Consider the following 20,801-nt stretch of genomic DNA (forward strand, 5'->3'; position numbering starts at 1 on the left):
TGAAGAAAGGCCACTGGACTCAAAATGTTAACTCTGTTTCTGCCTTCACAGATGCTGCCAGACCTGCTGAGTTTCTTCAGTTATATCTGCTACAATACTTCCTTGATTTTACTCTGCAACATCCTAGCCCCAGACTGATTTTCTGTCGAAGACGTAAGAGCAGAAGTAGGTCATTCAGCCCATCAAATCTTCTCTGTCATTCAACGAAATCATGGTTGATTTGATAACTTCCAGCCCCGCAGCTCTTTGTTTTTTTCATGTACTGGAAGTATGGAACTTTCCCTCTTAAAAGGCTGATTCAGTAGGAAATATTAAGACTTACATCAAAAGATCTCTGTTGGATAAGCATATCAAGGAATGTGGAACAAAGGTAGGTAAATGGACTTATGATACAAGCCAGCCATGATCAGACTTAAATGGGAGAACAGGTCTACTCCTCTCAAGTTGCCAAACTGCTCACTTATGTTTAATTTTGGATTTTCCAGATGCTGCTGTTATATTTAACGAGCTATAATAAATATTATTAAACAGAAGTTAATTTGGAGAGAATTTTTCTTTTATACTGAAAGAAAAGCTCTTCGTAAAACTCTATGAAATAAACTCTCTGTAAGAATAGGAAAGATAATCCCATTCTCCTGCCTTTTCCTCATAACCCTTGATTCCCTTAATGATTAAAAATCTATCTCAGCCTGGAATGTACTTAATGACCCAGCCTGGACAGTCTTCTGGTTAAAGAATGCAACAGACTCACAACCCTTTGAGAGAAGAAATTCCTCCTCATCTCTGTCTTAAATGTGCGACCCTCTACTCTGAGATCGTGCCCCATGTTCTGAGACTCTCCCACAAGGGTAAATAACTTCTCTGCATCTACCCTGTCAAGTCCCCTAAGAATCTTTTATATTTCAATCTGTTGCCCCTCGTTCTTCTAAATTCCAATGAGTACAGGCCCACCCTGCTCAACATCTCTTCATAAGTCAGTCCATCCATAGTCGGAATCAACTTTCTGAACCTTCTCAGGACTGCATCCAATGCCAATAGACCTTTCCGTAGAAAATAGGCCCAAACTCTTCACAGTATTCCAACTGTTGTCTGACCAGTGCCTACTTTAGTTTTAGAAAAATCTCGCTAGTTTTATATTCCATTTCCTAATAAGTATCTGCCTTATCAAATCTTTGATCACTTAGAATAACTTCTCAGATCACCCTTAACTTTCTAAAGTGAAATTTAATCAACCTGTCCTTGTAAATTAGTCTTTTAAGCCTTAGTATCATTTTGATTTACACTGTATTGCATGATACCTCATACAATGGCAATATATACTTCCTGCAGTGTGGGGTCTGTGTTGTGCTTCAGATGGGTCTGACCAAGGCTCCTGTAATTGAAGCATCACTGCCTCATTTTGATATACCACTCTCCTTGTGAAAAGGCCAATTCTCTATAAATGCTTCCAACTCCATTTTATACCTGCACATTGGCAATGAATGAGCTTGAATAGTTAATGTACAGTTTTAGTCACCTTAACTGAGGAAAGTTATATTTAGCACAGAAGAAAGGTTCACTAGATTGATTCCAAGGAGGAATTGAGAAGACCGAGTCTATATTCTCTCAAGTTTAGAGAATTCTTAGAGGACTGATCAAAGTAGATACATGAATGATGTTGCTCTGGGCTACAAGGGTTGACAAATTAATATTATAACTAAGGTTGGATAGGTGAGCTGATTATTTTCCTGGTCCCATACCTCAACTTGACACAACAAAATTTAGACTTAAAAAAATAGCGATTTTACCAATTATATAGGTATCTGACTGTGTCAATACAGTGTGGAGCTGGAGGAACACAGCAAGTCAGGCAGCATCAGAGCAGCAGGAAAGTCGACGTTTCGGGTCAGGACCCTTCATTATCCCAGTCCTGTTGAAGGATCCCAAACCGAAACATTGACTTTCCTACTCCTCTGATGCTGCTTGACCTGCTGTGTTCCTCCAGCTCCACACTGTATTGACTCTTAGTCCAGCAGCTGCAGTTCTTGCTATCTCCTAGGCATCTGACTGTTAGTTCACTATCAGAAACAAATCAACTAGGTCTCTTCTGTTGTGAAATAATGAGTATAACGAGCAAAACTTACTCAAGCAAAAGGTACAAAGATTATTATCAAAAGATTGAAACTGTAAACACACATATTATAGATGTGTGGTCCACAGGGGCACCTCACAGTTCTAACCTCTGCCCCAGGAGATAGCAGCAGAGCTCAGTCATTGGGGGTACCTTGCTGGATGGGGCCGGTGTGGATGGTGGCTCTGGTATCCTTGAGTGGCCCCTGAGAGTGGTAAAGGAACCTCTTTTTGGAGGGGGTTGGGTGCTGGTGGGCAGTGGCACTAGTGGGCAGTCCATAGTATAGCAAGTGGGGGTTCCCTGATGCAGCCCTCTGGGCACTGGGAGAGGCTGAGTGTGTGAGAGTTTGTTCCAGACACTGCCAAAAGGGACGCTGCTAAATATGCATTTTCCTGTGTCAGGAATCACAGGATTGTTATGGTACTGAAGGAGACTGTTCAGCTCACAGTGTGTGAACCAGAAGTCACGTTATACCCCTGTGCACCTGTTTCACGTATGGTTTGAGGTTATTTGTCACAACCTCTACTGTTTTCGTTTACCACTGGTCTCCCTCATAGCCTTGCAAGTGTGCTCATCTCCCTGAGCCGTGCCGGAATTGCTAACCATTGGAGATTTCCTACTCGATGTCTCACTTGTGACCAGTGTCTGTCTGCCCTGCATTCGTCCAGTTTCATCTTCTGCTGGAGCATGTCTGCCCGACATTCTGCTAGTTTCTCCGAGCTAGACATTGTCTCACATGGCTTCTGTTTTTTGCCACTTACTGTTTCTGCTGCTTTGTTCTCCTGTCCTGCTTTAGCTGCCACCCACCTTCATCTCACATTTCCATGGCCTTGCAAAGGTGTCAGTCGCATTTCCCAGAGAATAGCTTTAAGTGCGGCCATTATGTTGTAAATGTGCTGGAGCAGGCCAAGGTAAGCTCAGCAGTTTATTGAACAATGACCGGTTCATATGGAGAAGGGAGGATATCTTGGAATAAGAAATTCTACCCACCTGATCTAATGTCCTTGCCAGACATGTCCTCAGCTCTCTTATTGGTAGCAGCTGCCTTATCGTGAACTGCCCTCACTATCAAATACAACAGTCCACCATCACTGCAGAGAAAACTCCAGATATCTCTAATATTCACTCACTCCAAACAACCCCCAGCAATACTTGGAAAGGAAACAGTCTCGAGTGCTCATTGTCCTTTCTGATATTTCTCCACAGCACCTAAACTCAACTTGGCAAGAGGATGCCTTTGGGTGTATTTTTTTTTCTTTATTCATTCAAAGGATGAGGGCATTACTAACCAGACAGCATTTATTGCCCATCCCTAAATGTTCAGCGGGCAGTTAAGAGTCAACCACATTACTGTGGATCTAAAGCCGTATGTACGCCAGACCAGGTAAGGATGGCAGTTTCCTTCCCTTAAGGATATTAGTGAAGTAGGTGGATTTTTCCGACAATCGACGATGGATTCACGGTCATCATTAGACTCTTAATTCCAGATGTTTATTGAATCCAAGTACCACCATCTGCCATGGCGGGATTTGAACCCGGATGCCCAGATCATTATCTGGGTCTCTGGATTAACAGTCCAGCAATAATACCACTAGGCCATCACCTCCTCCAGTGTATCCTCTGATAAGGCTGCCATGTAAATGACCGATGAGAATTGTGCAAGGACAACCCCATTAGCTTCTTCTGCTGACCTGTTCCTCCGTTTCTGTAGAATATCCAGTTGCTACTAGAAGCCCTCCTCACTGCGATGGCATTAAGACTGGCATTTGTGAAGCAGCTCAGTTGAGTCCCTAAGTTTTGTGGTCTGCCGTTCTGACTTCTGCTTCTGGCTTCCTGAAGAGAAAAGGGCATGATTATAAGAATAAGTCAGAGATTGGGTATTAAATCACTAAGACAGTAAGAATTACAGATGCTGGAGTCAGAGATAACACAGCGTGGAGCTGGAGGAACACAGCAGGTCAGGCAGCATCAGAGGAACAGGGTATTTCTTGGGTATTTCTTGACTACTCGCTCCCCCACCTTCCAAAAAGTAAAGAAGGCACAAAATCACAAGTTTCCTCTCCTACTGAGTATACCTCCAACAAAACCATCCAGGAGAAAGCTGCACACTTCATCAATAATCTTAAGCATTCTGTCTTCCAAAATTGGCAGTGGTGTGCACCATCTACAAGATGCAGTGCAGAAACTTGCCAAGACTCCTTTGACAGCACCTCCCAAACTCATGACCTCTACCACCTAAGAGGAGAAGGGCAGCAGGCGTAAAGGAGCCCCACCAGTTACCTTTTGATCCATGCACCATCCTGGTTTGGCACCACACTGCTATTCCTTCAGTGTCATGAGGTTAAAATCCTGGAACTCCCTTTATTCCGAACAGCACAATGGACGTCCCTACAGCACACTGTCCGAAGCAGCTTAAGAGGCAACTCACTATTCTAGGAATGGAAGTTAGGGATGGGTAAATATTGTTGGCAGGTTGGAGGAGGAATTGGGGAGGAACGGATGTGTGGATAGTGATGGTGGCACTGATCTGTCAAAATTTGTTGGGTCCTGTTGTGTTGCTGGATGTGGACCACATTCAACTTAAATGTTAACCATAAAAAAAGTGAAAGATCTTCTATGCTGTCAGGGCTACAGTGGAACTCAGTAACCGTGGAAAACAGTGGAGAGTGGAGGAAGTTAGCTAATGGTGGTGAATCTGAGGACCTGCCAGTAAAGGCTCTGGAGATATTCGGGAATCACAAATGGTTCAACCTTTTCCACTTTCCTTTTCTCTAAGAGGTCTGATTGCCCTAGCCTACCCAGAAGGAGGAACCGATCTTATGAGCTGGGGAGGGTGACAGCTATGTATAGATCAGACTCCAGCAAGGAGTCCAGGTCTTTAAAGTGGGAGAAGTGAAAGATCATTGAAGGAGGGAAGTTGCATCACATCCGCTTAAGAGTAGATTTGATCATCCGCATTTAGCTTCCCCGATTTCCATAGCAACATTCGAGGGGCATTTTCAATGAGCAAATGAGTGAAGGAAGTTTTAAATTAAAATCAACATTAACCTTAATGGTGCTGAATATCTTGCCAAAGTAGTTGGGGATGTAATGTCTAAAACTTATAAAACTTAGAAAGAGGCTGTATTATAATCAGAAATGACCATGTTAATGAGGATGATGTAACTGAAAATGCCACACTGACATCAACAGAGTAAAGAAGGAGAAATGTGTAGTGGATACTTAGGAGAAAAAAGCTATTACATGTGAACCTATGAGTTAGGAGCAAAGTAGGCCATTTGGCCTCTCCATTTAAAATAATTGTGGCTACTCAACTCCACATTGCTGCTGACCCCAAATAACCTTTTGACCCTTTGCTTACCAAGAATTTCTCCACTTCAGCCTTTACAATGGTCAGTTAGTGCTACGACCACCCCTTCAGCAAGAAAGTTCCAAACACTCACAACTCTCTAGGAGAAATTAATTCTCCTCATCTCTACGTTAAGTGGGTGACTCCTTATTTTCAAATAGTGATCACTAGTTCTGAATTCTTCCACAAAAGACAGCATCCTTTCCATATCCACACTCTCAAACCCTCTCAAGAGCTCATATGTTTCAATCAAATTGCCTATTACTCTTCCAAACTCTCATAGATACAAACCCTGCCTGTTCAACCTTTTCTCACAAGGCAACCTGCCCATTACAGATTTTACTCTTATAAACCTTCTCTGAACTGCTTCCAATGCATTTATTTCCTGCCTGAAATACAGAGACAAGGTACAAAGTACTCCAGAATTGGTATCATTGGTGCCCTGTATAACCAAAGCACACTCTCCCTGCTTTTGTCTTCAATTCCCCTTAGAATAAATGATAACATTCTACAATCTTTCCTAATGACTTGTCGGACCTGCATTCTAACATTTTGTGATTCATTCAGAATGGCATCCATATCCTTTTGCATCTCAGAGCTCCGCAATCTCTCACTATTGACATAATATGGTTCTTTTTTATACTTTCTTTGAAAATGGGTAATTTCACTTTTTTCCACATAGATCATTTCCCACCACTTAACCTATCCATAATCCCATTCTAGCTTCCTTATGTCATTTTCAAACTTATTTTCCAATGTATCGTCAGCAAATTTAGTGACCATTGCTTTGGTTTCTTCATCTAAGTCATTCATGTAAATTGTTAAAGGCTACGACCCCAGCACTGACTGTTATATCTTGCCAATTAGAAAAAGAGTTATTAATGCCTACTCTCTTTTTCCTGTTAGCCAGTCAATCTTCTTTCCTTGATAATATGATAGTCCCAACACAATGAACTTTTATTGTTTGCAATAATAGAGTCAGAGTCACACAGCACGGAAACAGACCTTTCAGTCCAACTCGTCCATGCTGACCAGACGACCCAATCTGACTTAGTCCCATTTGCCAGCATTTGGCCCATATCCGTCTAAACCTTTCCCATTCAAGTACCTTTCCAGTTGCCTTTTAAATGTTGCGATTGCACCAGCCTCTACTACTTCTTCCGGCAGCTCATTCCATACACGCACCACCCTCTGCATAAAAAAATTGCCCCTTAGGTTCCTTTTAAATCATTCCCCTCTCAACTTAAACCTATGCCCTCTGGTTTTGGACTCCCCGCCCTTGGAAAAAGACCTTGGCTGTTCATCCTATCCATGTACCTCTTGATTTTATAAATGTCTAAAAGGTCACCCCTCAGCTTCCGACGCTCCAGGGAGAACAAACCCAGCCTATTCAATCTCTCTCTATAGCTCAAAGCTGGCAACATCCTTGTAAATCTTTTCTGCACCCTTTCAAGTTTAACAACATCCTTCCTGCAGAAGGGTGACCAGACTTATACACATTATTCTAAAAGTAGCCTCACCAATGTCCTGTACAGATGCAACATGACATCCCAATTGCTGTACTCAATGTTCTGAATAATAAAGGCAAGCATGCTAAATCCCTTCTACACCACCTTATCTACCTGTGACTCCACTTTCAAGGAAATATGTACCTATGTATCTTTATTAAGCAGCACTCCCTAAGGCCCTGTGTAAGTCTTGCAACACCTCGCATTAAACTCTGTCTGCCACTCCTTGGCCCATTGGCTCTTCTGATCAAGGTACCGCTGTACTCTGAGATAACCTTCTTCACTGTCCACTACACTGCCTATTTTGGTGTCATCTGCAAACCCAATAACCATGCCTCCTATATTTACATCCAAATCATTTATATAAGTGAGGAAAAACAGTCGACCCAGCACTGACCCTTGTTGCACACCGCTGGTCACAGATCTCCAGTCCGAAAAGCAAACTCTCTACCACCACCCTCTGTCTCCTACCTTCAAGCCAATTTTGTATCCAATTGGCGATCTCCCCTGGATAATCTTTGATTTTGCACTTTATCAAATGCCTTCTTGAAATATAAATACAGTGCATCCACCTATTTCCCTTCTCACAACTTAACTGGGAAGAGTGTACTGATAATTGTGCCCCACCGTTTCATTAGCCCTCACAAAATGTCTAAAATCTCAATGATCAATTGGCTTAACTGACTGCTATTCAGGTCAAAAACAATTTGCTGCAGCTTTTATCATTAACAGAAGATAACTCTATTATAATACACTTAAACAAATGGCAGAGAAAAGAAAGAATTTTTTATCTAATACTGTGCAACTTAAACTCTATCCCTTCGAAAACCCCAAATATATGCACACTAATTCACGATGAAAGCGCTTTAGTTAATGCTTCTCTCATGCCCTCATTTACGACATAGCCCTATTTAAGTTTAAAATATTAAGCTTGACTCCACTCCTCTCCCTGTCAAACTGAATGTAAAATTCAAACAAGTATGATCACTTTGACATAGGGGTATTTTCATTATATTGTCATTAATTAGTCCTATCTCATTCAAAAATGCCAGATCTAGTATAGTTTGCTCTCTGGTCAGCTCCAGAAATGCAGTTCTGAGAAACTATCCTAAAACATTCTATGAACTCCTCATCAAGGCTACTTTTGTCCATAGCGAAGTGGTAACAAATAGTAACCCAGAATGCCAGGCCGATTCCCTGAGGACATGGATTCAAATCCCACCATGGCAAATGGTGAAGTTTGAATTCAATAGAAATCTAAAGTTAGATCGGCCTAATGGTAACCATGTCAATTGTCATAAAAACTTTCTGGTTCAGTCATGCATTGAGTGAAGGAAATGTGCTGACCTTATCTGATCTGGCCTACATGTGACTCCAGGCTCACGGTGAACTGAACAATTAGAGATGGGCAATAAATGCTAGTATAGACTGTGATACCCACATCCTGTGATCGAATTGAAAACAAATTGTGTCCTTGTTGGTAATTTCCCACCACTATCCCAACACCTGCCACAACCTTCACCACTCCCACTCGTTTTTGTTTAACTAGTAACAACTCCAGAAGAATGGATTTTGTTTAATATTCTCCTGACTTTACTTACCCAATCAGCTGCTTCCTGGTTCCCTGTCTCAGTTTAAATCCTGACATCACCTCAGGAGCTACACCTCCGAATTCAGTGATGGTTCTGTTCTCATTCACATTCTTGCTCTGACTGAGCTCAGTCTGCACTTTGCCCCTCACACTTTTATCAGGAAGCTCCACTGCCATTATTTGCTCCCAGATTTGTTCTACCCTTACAGCTACTCCAATGACTTCACCATGATGCTAACTGCAGTGAACTCTTCCCAGACTGCATCACCATGATGCTGACTGCAGGGCACTCTTCCCAGACTGCATCACCATGATGCTGACTGCAGGGCACTCTTCCCAGACTGCATCACCATGATGCTGACTGCAAAGCACTCTTCCCAGACTGCATCACCATGATGCTGACTGCAGGGCACTCTTCCCAGACTGCATCACCATGATGCTGACTGCAGGGCACTCTTCCCAGGCTCAGTGGCCAGGCTGGAAAGGGAAAAGAATTTCCACAAAGTTTCCACTCATGATCATTATGTAGTGATCTGGAAGGGTACAATTGAGTTGAACCAGGCAATGTTTAACCTGTCCATTTAGCCATGATGATTATTGGTGGATAACCTGTTCTGCAGAGACAGTACTGCAGTAAAATGAGATCTACATCTTGTGAATGAATAGCAAGAGGCATTATTAAATAAAACAGTATATAAAAAATGGGAAAAGATAACATCTTACCTGGAGCCCTAGACACCCAGGATCCAGTCATGTAATCTGATGTAGCTATGAACCAGCATCTTTCACACATGCTCAGTAGCCATAATTTTCTTTACTGGCACCTTAAAGAAAAGACAAAAGAATACAGAAAAGTGAAATAAAAAGAGTTCAAAAAAGGTAAGTGTTGAGTCTCGGCCCATTGTAAAATGACCATGTCCCTTATCAATAGGCTGTACATATTGTGGCGAAATGAGCTGTTTAGTTGGAGTAAAAAACAATTTTTTGAAGTAGTATCTGAGGGCTGACATTTTGCCTCCTTTCTGTTTCCAGACGGAACGCCGAAGGTGATTTCGTTTTTTAGTGAGAAGGTCGTGAGTCCCAACGAGCCCATCTCACTGATGTGCAGTGTGAAAGGCAATCCACCACCAACCATTACCTGGACCCTGGACGATGACTCAATCGCACGAGATGGGAGCCATCACTTCAGCCAGTACAGCACCACTGAGGGTAATATGGTCAGCCACCTCAATGTCACCAACACTCAGGTCCGGGATGGAGGAGTCTACCGGTGTGTGGCCAACAACTCTGCTGGAGTCGCCATGTATCAGGCTCGAATAAACGTAAGAGGTGCTTGTCAAATTAGCTCCTCAGAACACATAATTCATTTCATTAGGATTGTAAAATCCATGCATTCTTAAGTTCTGCTTTTGAATTTTGAATGGTCCTTTTCTGATTTGTTTTGCAGATAAATGTCTCACTGCTTCCATTCTTTCTTTATTCTCCTTCCTACCCTCTCCTGATGATCCTGACTTCTTTTATTTTCAGGCTTCACAGAAATGGTTTTCCATCACCATGTGAGTCATGCTTTTCCTAAGCCCTAATCATGTGACACCAAAGTGTGCCAAATAATCTGTCCAGTATTTATTCCCAAGGATCCCCTGGACACCCGTCTCCTCATCTTCCCCACTGTTCTTTTATTTCCCTAGTTGAGCTGTTTTCAGTCAAGCCAAATCAACCTCTGTTGATGCGTTGGACTATCCTGAAGTAACACCAATAATGCACTCGTCAAGCCAAATAATTCCATGTGGGCAACTCATTAGTCGATCGTATGTGAATCAACGCCATTTTATTTAAAAATCACCTGCTGTTCTTTTCCTTTATTATTGGTTTTGAATGAGATTAATTTCCATTATCGCGACATGGCACCGCTCCTGTCTTGTAACCTGTGAGCAATTTGCATCAGAATTACCAGAGAGACAATTAAGGCAGCGATGCAGGGAAATTCCCAGATTGTTCATGTAAACGGGGCCACTGTCACACAATAGCCATCCTTCAGCTTCCTCGGGCAGGAGTTTAAAGGTGAATTTCATCCCGGACTTTTGCAGTAAGAATGATCCTTTTCAAAGAAACAAAATCGCATGAAGTTCCCAGGGGCGAAAATGAAATAGTTATGATTTGAATACATTTTGGTTCTTGCCATACCAGTTGGCTGTTAACAATCATTGCCATCAAAGAAACTTGGTTGAGTGGTGTACTGATGTTACAATGGGTCATGCCTTTAAGGGTAACAAAGTGATGCTTATAATTGGACTTGTCTAGTTGTGTCTTTTTTTATTCATTTATTCATGAGATGCAGGCACCATTGGCCACGCCAACAGTTATTGCCATCCCTAAATACCCAGAGGACAGATAAATGTTAACCACATTGTTGTGGGTCTGGAGTCACATGTAGGCCAGACCAGGTAAGGATAGCAGCTATCTTCCCTAATGAACCAGATGGGATTTTCTTCAACAATCAACAATGATTTCATGGTCATCATTAGAACCTTAATTCTAGATTTTTCAGGAAAGTGTGACTTGTCAGTTATTCTCTGAAGTTTATGTCATAATTGGATCAGCATAAGCTATCAGATGTTTATTTAATTTTTTTGCAGTTTTATTCTGTTAAACAAAATCTCCTCTCTCTTTTTACAGTTTCCATTGTATTTTTTTTTTGTTTTCTCGATTTTCTCTGATAGGACCTGCCAGTATACGGTCAATGAAAAATATCACGGCCATAGCTGGTCGTGATACCTATATTCATTGTCGGGTGATTGGCTACCCATACTATTCGATCAAGTGGTACAAGAATTCCAAGCTGCTGCCCTTTAACCATCGCCAGGTGGCATACGGGAATAACGGGACCTTAAAGCTCTCCGATGTACAGAAAGATGTGGACGAGGGAGAGTACATCTGCACTGTGCTTGTGCAACCTCAACTGACAACCAGTCAGAGTGTGTATGTAGCTGTCAAAGGTACGGGCAAGATTCTCTTGAGCAATAACTCCACATGATAAGAGATCAGCAATTGATGGTGGCATTAGTGACATAAGGCATTGGGCAGTGAAGTCCAGTGGAGGAACTAGAGAAGGTGTGGCAAAAAATGAAAGGGGGAAGCTTTGGGAAAGTGGTAGCCACTGGAAGGCAAATTGAAAAAGCTTACATCTGCTAATATAACATCTGAAGCCTCCAATACAAATTGGAAAGCCTTTTACCCTGTTTATATTTTATAGAGAAATATGTATAAACCTCTTACAGAAGCATATTAGGGACAACATAAGGTATACTCTTCATATCAGCTTATAATTGGACTTGTCTAGCTGTGTCTTTTTTTATTCATTTATTCATGAAATGCAGGCACCATTAGCCAGGCCAACAGTTATTGCCATCCCTAAATACCCAGAGGACAGATAAATGTTAACCACATTGTTGTGGGTCTGGAGTCACATGTAGGCCAGACCAGGTAAGGATAGCAGCTTTCTTCCCTAATGAACCAGATGGGATTTTCTTCAGCAATCAACAAGGGTTTCATGGTCATCATTAGAATCTTAATTCTAGATTTTTATTAAATTCAACTTCCATTATCTGCCAAGGCAGAATTTGAACCTATGCCCCAGAACATTATCTGGCTCTCTGAATTAATAGTCTAGCATTAATACCACAATGCCATCACCTCCGCCTAAAATCCTTTCCACATTATAAATATTATGAACAGTTCATTGGCATTAACTTTAACAAGCCACTCGTGTTGATCAATCCTATTAACCTGCCTTTTTTTTCTGGCAGCTCTTCTTATGATCAGCATTTCTTTGAATTACATTCCCCTTTATCCTTCTTACCTCCCGAACTGCTGCTGTGCATGTTCCTCCTCCTCCCTGCATCTTCCTTAACACATAGCTTTCTATGCTCTTTAATACGCTCCAAAACCGATAACTGCAGAGTTTCCTCATGACCGTCAACCTTTCTTTCCTCCAGCCTTCGTCAGGCATTTCAATTAGAATTTTGCTGCCAACTGCTCAATCCTTATGGATTTACTTTGGATTGTATTCCTTCAGTCTTGACGGTTTCCTGCACAAATGGGCTTTCTTTCCTCACCTTGGGCTCCTAATGAAAAATAGATACGTTCTTATGGTGCTCAATACTGGACTGTCATAACAAAATGTCCTTCACTCTCTGTTATGTCCTCTGATATGTTATCTATGCTTGTCATAAACTCTCTCAGCTGGAGCTCTGCAAGAAGCAATTTTCATTGTTCTTGGAACTGAGCCCAGTAATCCTCCTACCTGCTCAACTCAGCAAATTTCAAAGTATTTCATTCATGTAACAAATAGAGTGAGAGCAGAATTAAGCACGATCATTTCAATTTCAGCCTGATCACCTTAAAGAAAATTGTCATCGTTAAAAAAATGTTGACTTGCCTTGACCTGGACAGTAAAGCAGTCCACATCCAAATGCAATAACTTCTGGACAATATGCAGACTTGGGCTGAAAAGTGACAACTATGCCACACAAATGACCATTTCCAGTAAGAGATAATCTAACCATCACCCCTTGACATTCAGTTGCTGACACTGAGTCCCCCACTATCAACATTCTTAAGGGTTACCATTGACCAGAAACTCAATTGGACTTGCCATATAAATACAGTGGCTATAAGGGCTGGTCAGAAGTTAGGAATATTGTGCCGAGTAACTGACCTCCTGACTCCCCAAAGCCAGTCTGCTTTCTACAAGACACAAGTCAGGCGTGTGATGGAATACTCCCCATTTGCCTGGATGGTTGCAGCTCCAACAACACTCAAGAAGCTTGACACCATCTGAAACAAAGCAGCCTACTAGATTAGCATCACTTCCACAAATATTACAGTCACTGCACTACCAATACACAGTAGCAGCAGTGTGTACTATCTACAGATGCACTGAAGACAGCATCATCCAGAAACACAACCTCTTCCATCCAGAAGGACAAGGGCAGCAGTTACATGGGAACACCACCACCACCTACAAGTTTCCCTCCAAGGCATTCAACATCTTGCCTTGGAAATATATTATTTTCACTGTTGCTGGTCCAAAGTCCTGAAATCCTCTCCCTAATGATATTGTAGGTCAACCTACAGCACATATACTGCAGCAATTCAATAAGGCAGCCCACCATCACATTGTAAAGGGTAAATAGGAACAGGCAATAAATACTGGCTCGCCAGTGATGTCCATGTTCCATGTCCCATGTGTGAATTTAAAAAAAATGTTTAGAAGAATGGACAAATACTTTTAGAATGATAGAATTCCTATGGTGTGAAAGCAGGCCATTTGGTCCATCAGGCCCACACTGACCCTCTGAGGAGCATCCCACCCAGACCCAGCCCCCTACCCTATCCCCATGACCAATCCACCCAACCTGCACATCTTTGGACTGTGGGAGGAAACCAGAGCACACCTACCCAGACCTGGGGAGAACATGCAAACCCCACACAGACAGTCACCTAAGGGTGGAATTGAACCAGGGTCCCCGACACTGCAAAGCAGCAGTGCTCACCACTGAACTACTCTGCCTTTACAAAGGAGAAATACTGTAGATGCTGGTAATCTGAAATAGAGTCATAGAGTTATGCAGCATATGAACAGACCCACCCTGTCTGTGCCGACCAACAGACGCCAACCTACTCTGATCCCATTTACCTGCACTTCGTCCATAGCCTACTGTGCCCTGGCATTTTAAGTGCACATGCAGATGTTTCTTAAATATTGTAAGTATACCTGCCTCCTTCACCCTCTCAGGCAGCACATTCCATATTTCGAATAACTTCCAGGTGAAAATATATTTCCTCAGATCCCCTCTAAACCACTGACTTCTCACCTCAGATTTATGTCCTCTGGTTTTCGTCACATCTCTCAAGGGTAAAAGACACTCTGAATAACCTTTGTCTATGCCTCTCATAATTTTGTCTATACCAATCAGATTCCCCTCAGCCTCCTCTGCTCCACGGAAAAAAAAAACCAGCCCATCCTGTCTCTCTCACAACTGAGGCTTTTTATTCCAGTCAACATTTCGGTGAATCACCCTTTCCTGTGCAATCATGTCCTTCCGATAGTGTGGTGACCAGAACTACACACAGTATTCCATCTGTGGCCTAACGAATGTTTTGTAAAGTTGTAATAAGACTTCCTTGTTCCTAATATTCTACGTCCTGTCTAATGAAAACAAGCATCCCATATGCTTTCTTCAGCATCCAGTCGATTTGAGCTGACACCTTCAGGGATCAATGACTTGATACACCAATGTCCCTTTGGTTCCCAGTACTCCCTAGAATCCTATCTTTCATTATGTAGACTCTTCCCTTATTAGGCCTCCTAAAATGCATCACCTCACACTTCCTGGGATTAAATTCCACCCGCCATTGTTCTGCCAATTTACCAGGTGATCAATATCACACTGTAGCCTCAAACCAGCCTCCTCACTATTAACAACACCACTAATTCTTGTGTCATCTGCGAACTTCCTAATTATACCTTTTACAGTCACATCCAGATCATGGTTTTTATTCATTCATGGGATGAGGGTGTTACTGTCTAGGTCAGCATTTAATGCTATCTTTAATTGCCCAGAGGGCAAAGAGTCAGGCACATTGCTGTGGGTCTGGAGTCACATATAGGCCAGACCAGGTAAGGGTGGCATTTTCTTCTGTCAAGAACATTAATGAACCAGATAGGTTTTCCTGATAATTGACAATGATTTCATAGTCATCAGTAGACTCTAAATTCCGAATTTTTATTGAATTCAAATTCCACCATCTGCTGTGGCAAGATCCCCAGAACATTTCCTGGATCTTTGGTTTAATAGCCTAGCGATGACACCACTAGGTAATTACCTATTCCTGATGCCCTAGTCATTTATGTACATTCTAAGTCATTCGCGTACATTAATGACTTGGATGTGAATGGACATGAATAACAACAGAGCTTGCTAGAAATTCTCAGCAGGATCATCTACAGAGAGGGACATTGACTCTGTTTGTCTCCTCAGGGATGCTGTTTAGTATTTTCGGTATTTTTTTAGGCCGCACATTTTTTGAAACTTTATAGTGACACAAATTGGTATGGTGGCGCAGTTAGATATGAACTGTTTCGAGTGTTTTGTAAACCTGTCAGAAGGTCTCGGTTCTAGTCCCAGACCAGGGCTTAAAGATATAGGAGCACAATTAGGCCATTCGGCTCATGGAGTCTGTTCCAGCTTGATGGTCATGGCAAGTATGTCCATAGTGTGACCACACGTTGATACCAATCCACAAATCTTTCCAGCACACCCCAGTTGTAGTGGTAAGAACGGAAGTGGTTTCTGTTCCATGATGTGGTGGAAGGGAATATGGAGCTTCTCTCACCATTAGCCATAGCTCCAGACGATAAAATGAATGTAAAAGTGCCCCCGCAACCGAGACTCAGAGTGATACACCACTGCCACTTCTTTTATTACCCCTCAATCTCTTTGTTTTGGAAAGCACCACTACATTGGACAGTTGCTTAGATCTCTCCTTTATATTGAGTTGGTAATCTAGAGTATTTCACTTTGAAGTCCTCTTTCCAAAGAAAGGAGGCCCAAATTCCTTCACTTTTCCTTATAATTCCGAATACCTGGCGCAGACAGACCCTGGGTTGTGAATGAGCTCTATTTGAAGTCCATTTGCAAGTCGATTTGTAGGTAAACTGGAACACAATGCGGGACAATATAAAGGAGCCATTTGTTAAGGACAGGAAATGTTCATATATCAGATCTTTGAAATTCCTTGTTGCTTGCCTTTGTTCCCTCTTGTGTGTAGAAATGTTTGTTCACAACTGCAGAGTCAGGACATTTAAATCCATTTGAAATTGGAGTGAAAGCATGTGAACATATGAATTAGGGTCAGGAGTAGGCCATTTGGCCCCTTGGGCCTGCTCTGATATTTGATATCTTTGAGCAAAGTACCAATGTATTATAGAACATAGAATCCCTACAGTGTGGAAACAAGCCCTTCAGCCCAACAAATCCACACCGTCCCTCAGACCATCCCACCCAGACCCATTCCCGTATAACCACATAACCTACACATCCCTGAACACTATGGGCAATTTAGCATGGACAATCCACCTATCCCTGCACATCCGGAAACCGGAGCACCCAGAGGAAACCCACGCAGACACGGGGAGAATGTGCAAACTCCAAACAGACCACAGCCCGAGGGTGGAATTGAACTCAGGTCCCTGGCGCTGTGAGGCAGCAGTGCTGTACCGCCCACTTAAACATAGTTGGCAGGATATTATGTTGTGCTTACAATCACTTAAAGGCTATAAACGTCAAACTAAAATGTAAAGCCAGAAGTGCAAAATTAGCGGCAAGGTATAAAATTAGAAGCAATGTCCCAGCTCAGTGTGTCAACTCCCAATTAAATAAATTCATGAACTCTTTTGAAAAGACCATCTGATTAGAAATGGGACAGAATGTATGTAGTGTACATATTGTATGTATGTCAGGACAAATCAGAATAATTGAAACCTGTTCAGAACTGAAACTGGTGAGATTTTGTTCATCTTCAAACTGATTCAATAACATTAGCTAAACTCAATTGCTTGCGCTGTAGAATTTGGGTTTGAAGGATGTAAATTTAAGCCCCACTCCTCTAATCTAGGCTTGCACTCCTGTGTAATACAGACACAGTGCTGATTTGTCTCATTTACTGTTCATTCCAGCTTTTCTCAGTTTGATTCATTCTGCAATAGTCTGTCATTGCTGAGAAGCCAATTCTTTCTTTCATCCTACTATTCTACTGGATCGCTAAATAGCTCCAGAACACTATGGCCACAAATTTCAACAAAGCTGCTCCTTTGAGCATGACCACAAAAACTATTTTGTGACTCTGAGATTTTCTGTATGTTTCTTCTGAAATTACAGGAGTGTATTTTCTTCCAAATATGCACTGATTGCCTCCTCAGTGATATGCTGGATATAATTTTAAATATGATGCTTCCAAATCCAAAACAGTGTCTTGTTTCTCAGCAGTCAGTAGCCATTGCTAAGCAAATTTTAAAGACATTTAAATTGGGGGCATTGTTGCTTTGGTTATCATGTTAAATTTGCCACCTTCAGAAAGCAGAATATCATTACTTGAGCATGTTAACTCGGACAACTCATTAACTATATTTTTTTTCTCTCTGCCAGTCCCACCTTTCATCCAGCCTTTTGAATTTCCAAGATTCTCCATTGGGCAGCGTGTCTTCATCCCCTGTGTAGTCATCTCAGGGGACCTGCCAATCAGAATCACTTGGCAGAAAGATGGTCGTCCAATCCCTGCAAGCCTGGGAGTCACCATTGACAAAATTGACTTCACCAGCTCATTGAGGATCTCCAACCTCTCCCTGATGCACAATGGGAACTACACATGCATCGCCAGCAACGATGCAGCAGCAGTGGAGCACCAGAGCCAGCTGATTGTCCGAGGTAATGCACAATACTGCAGCTCTGCATCAAGAGGTGCCCAATTAGATGACCAAAACAGCAACCAAGCTGATATTCTGATTTACATTGAGCACAATATGTATTGTGAATCTGACAGTGAAACTGCAGGGCACTAAAGGGCTAGTGTTCTGACCTCCAACAGATCTTCTCACACAGGTTTACTCCAGCCGAGAGCAGGGCCAGAGATTAAATTTATGAAACACGGATACTTAAAACAACCCTAACTTCTCCAATCTCTCCACATTGCTGATGATGACCCTCCTCCTTGGAACTATTCATGTCTCTCTTTCCAGCAGCCTTCTCAAAAGGTTTAGCAGCCTTCCTAGAGTGTGGTGCCCAGTATTGTATAATAGCAGGATTTCTGGAGCCTACTGAGGTAGGAGCCATATGTGGATGTGGCCCAGAAAAGTACCAGTGCCTGATGGAATGCCAGTTTCCTGACATCTGTGCTGGCCATTTTGCGGGAAGTGGCGCTCAGAGATGGTTGGGCTCATTAAGAGCCTTGACTGGGGGTTTCCATTCAGCTTCTGGCCTTGAACTACAATGGTGGTGGAGGCAGTTCAACAGAAACAGTCCCAGCTGCTGTAATGTATAAGGATATGAATTAGGAACAGGAGACTCTGGAGCCTTATTTCCATTCTGATCTCATAACTTCACATTCCCACCTGGCCCTTGTTTACTTTAACAAGGAGTTAGGAGGATCTAAAGGGGCCATAAAATATCTTTGGCAACCAGGATTAAGGAAAATCTCAAGGTGTTTTATGGATTAAGAAAGATTTCAAGGCGTTTTATACATATATAAGGAGCAAGAGAGTAGCTAGGGAAAGGGTACGGAGGGAATTTATGCTTGGAGACAGAGGAAGTGGGTGAGGCCCTTAATGAGTACTTCACACTGATATTCATCGAGGAGAGCGACATGATGGTTTGTGAATCTAGAGAGGGTTATGTTGATATTCTAGGGCATGTCAATATGAAAAAGGAGGGTGTTTGGTGTTTTGAAAAGCATTAAGGTAGACAAATCTCCGGGACCTGATGGCACCTATCCCACAATACTGAGGGAGGCAAGTATGGAAATTGATGGGGCCTTGTATGAAATCTTTATATCCTCTTTGGTCACAAGAGAGGTCTCGGAGGACTGGGGAATATCCAATGTTGTTCCTTTGTTTAACAAAGTCAACAGGAATAATCCAAGAAGTTGCATGCCAGCGTGCCTTACAGCAGTTGTGGGGAAATTATTGTAGAAGATTATTAGGGACAGGATTTACTTATGTTTGGAAAAATATTGTGCTATTAGTGATAGGCAGCATGGCTTTGTGCGGGGAAGGTTGTTTCTCACAAACTTCATTGAGTTTTTTGAGGAAATAACAAAAATGATTGATCAGGGCATAGCCATGGATATTGTCAATGTGGACTTTAACAAGGCCTTTGACAAGTTCCAAAATGGCCAGCTAATGCAAAAGGTGAAGTCACATGGGATCCATGGTGAGCTGGTAAGATGGCTTGGTCATAAAAGACAGAGAGTAAAAATGAGAAGGGTGCTTTTCTGACTGGAGTCCAGTGGTGTTCCGCATGGATCGATTGTTGGGATCCCTGTTGTTCATAATATACATAAGTCATTTGGAGGAGAATGTAGGTGGTCTGATTAGTAAGTTTGTAAGTGCTACAAAGACTGGGGGAGGTGCAGATGGTGAGGAAGATTGCCAGAGGATACAGCAGACACTATTGAGAAAATTCGCAATTTATATTGCAACTGTGCAAAACTTTCGTTAGGACATATTTGGAATATTGTGTACATTTCTCATTGCCACACTCTCAGAAGGATGTGGAGGTTTTGGAAAGGGTACAGAAAGGGTTTCCAGGATATTGCTTGGCTTGGAGAGTATTAACTCTAAGGAGAGATTGGACAAACGTGGTTTGTTTTTATTCGAATGTCAGAGGCTGAGGGGCAACCTAACAGAAGTTTACAAAATTATAAAAGGCGTGAATAGAATGGATAGTCGAAATCTTTTCCCCAGCATTGAAATTTCAATTACTAGGGGACATAGGTTTAGGTGAAAGGTGCTAAGTTTAAAGTAGATGTAAGAAGCAAGTTTTTTTTTTACACAGAGAGTGGTATAGTTCTAGAATGTTCTGCCAGAGTTGGTGGTAGAAGCAGATACAATAGCAACGTTTAAGAGGCATCTTGACAGATACATGAATAGGCAGGGAATAGAGGGCAATCAACCATGCAGAGGCAAAAGGACCTTAGTTTAGAAAGGCTTCATGTGTCAGTGTAGGCTTAACAGGCTGAAAGGTCCGATCCTGTGCTGTACTGTCTTTGCTGTTTGATAACATTACACTGCCTTGCTTATCAAGATTCAGTCTTCCTCTGTCTGAAACATACTCAAAGTCTCTGCTTCCACTTACTTTGAAGGAAGAGACTTCCAAATACGCATGACCTTTTGTGAGAACAAATTCACCTCCTCTTCTGTTTTAACTGGACAATCCCTTATTTTTAAATGGTAACCCCTATTTTTTAGAGGAAGCATCTTTTACACATCCACCCTGCAAAGGCCCCTCGAGATGTTAAATTGTTCAATCAAGTCACCTCAAACTCTTCTGAACTCCACTGGATGCAACCCTAACCTCATCCAGCCTTTCCTCAGAGTGTATCAGAGATAGTACGAACTGCAGATGCTGGAGAATCTGAGATAACAAGGTATAGAGCTGGATGAACACAGCAGGCCAAGCAGCATCA

The 20,801-nt window shown here is 42.2% G+C and overlaps 1 protein-coding gene across 1 annotated transcript in view; it reads left to right on the forward strand.

The window, feature by feature from the left end:
* The window catches only part of LOC109910887 (Down syndrome cell adhesion molecule-like), a 490,591-nt gene that overhangs the window by 274,165 nt on the left and 195,625 nt on the right, over positions 1-20,801 (forward strand). The window contains exons 7-9 of the mRNA XM_048603034.1: positions 9,591-9,887; positions 11,279-11,554; positions 17,768-18,046. Coding sequence (XP_048458991.1) covers positions 9,591-9,887; positions 11,279-11,554; positions 17,768-18,046 — 852 coding nt within the window. The remainder of the gene's footprint in view (positions 1-9,590; positions 9,888-11,278; positions 11,555-17,767; positions 18,047-20,801) is intronic.

This window comes from Rhincodon typus, chromosome 11 (genome assembly GCF_021869965.1).
Source record: "Rhincodon typus isolate 14 chromosome 11, sRhiTyp1.1, whole genome shotgun sequence".
Classification (NCBI taxonomy): domain Eukaryota; kingdom Metazoa; phylum Chordata; class Chondrichthyes; order Orectolobiformes; family Rhincodontidae; genus Rhincodon; species Rhincodon typus.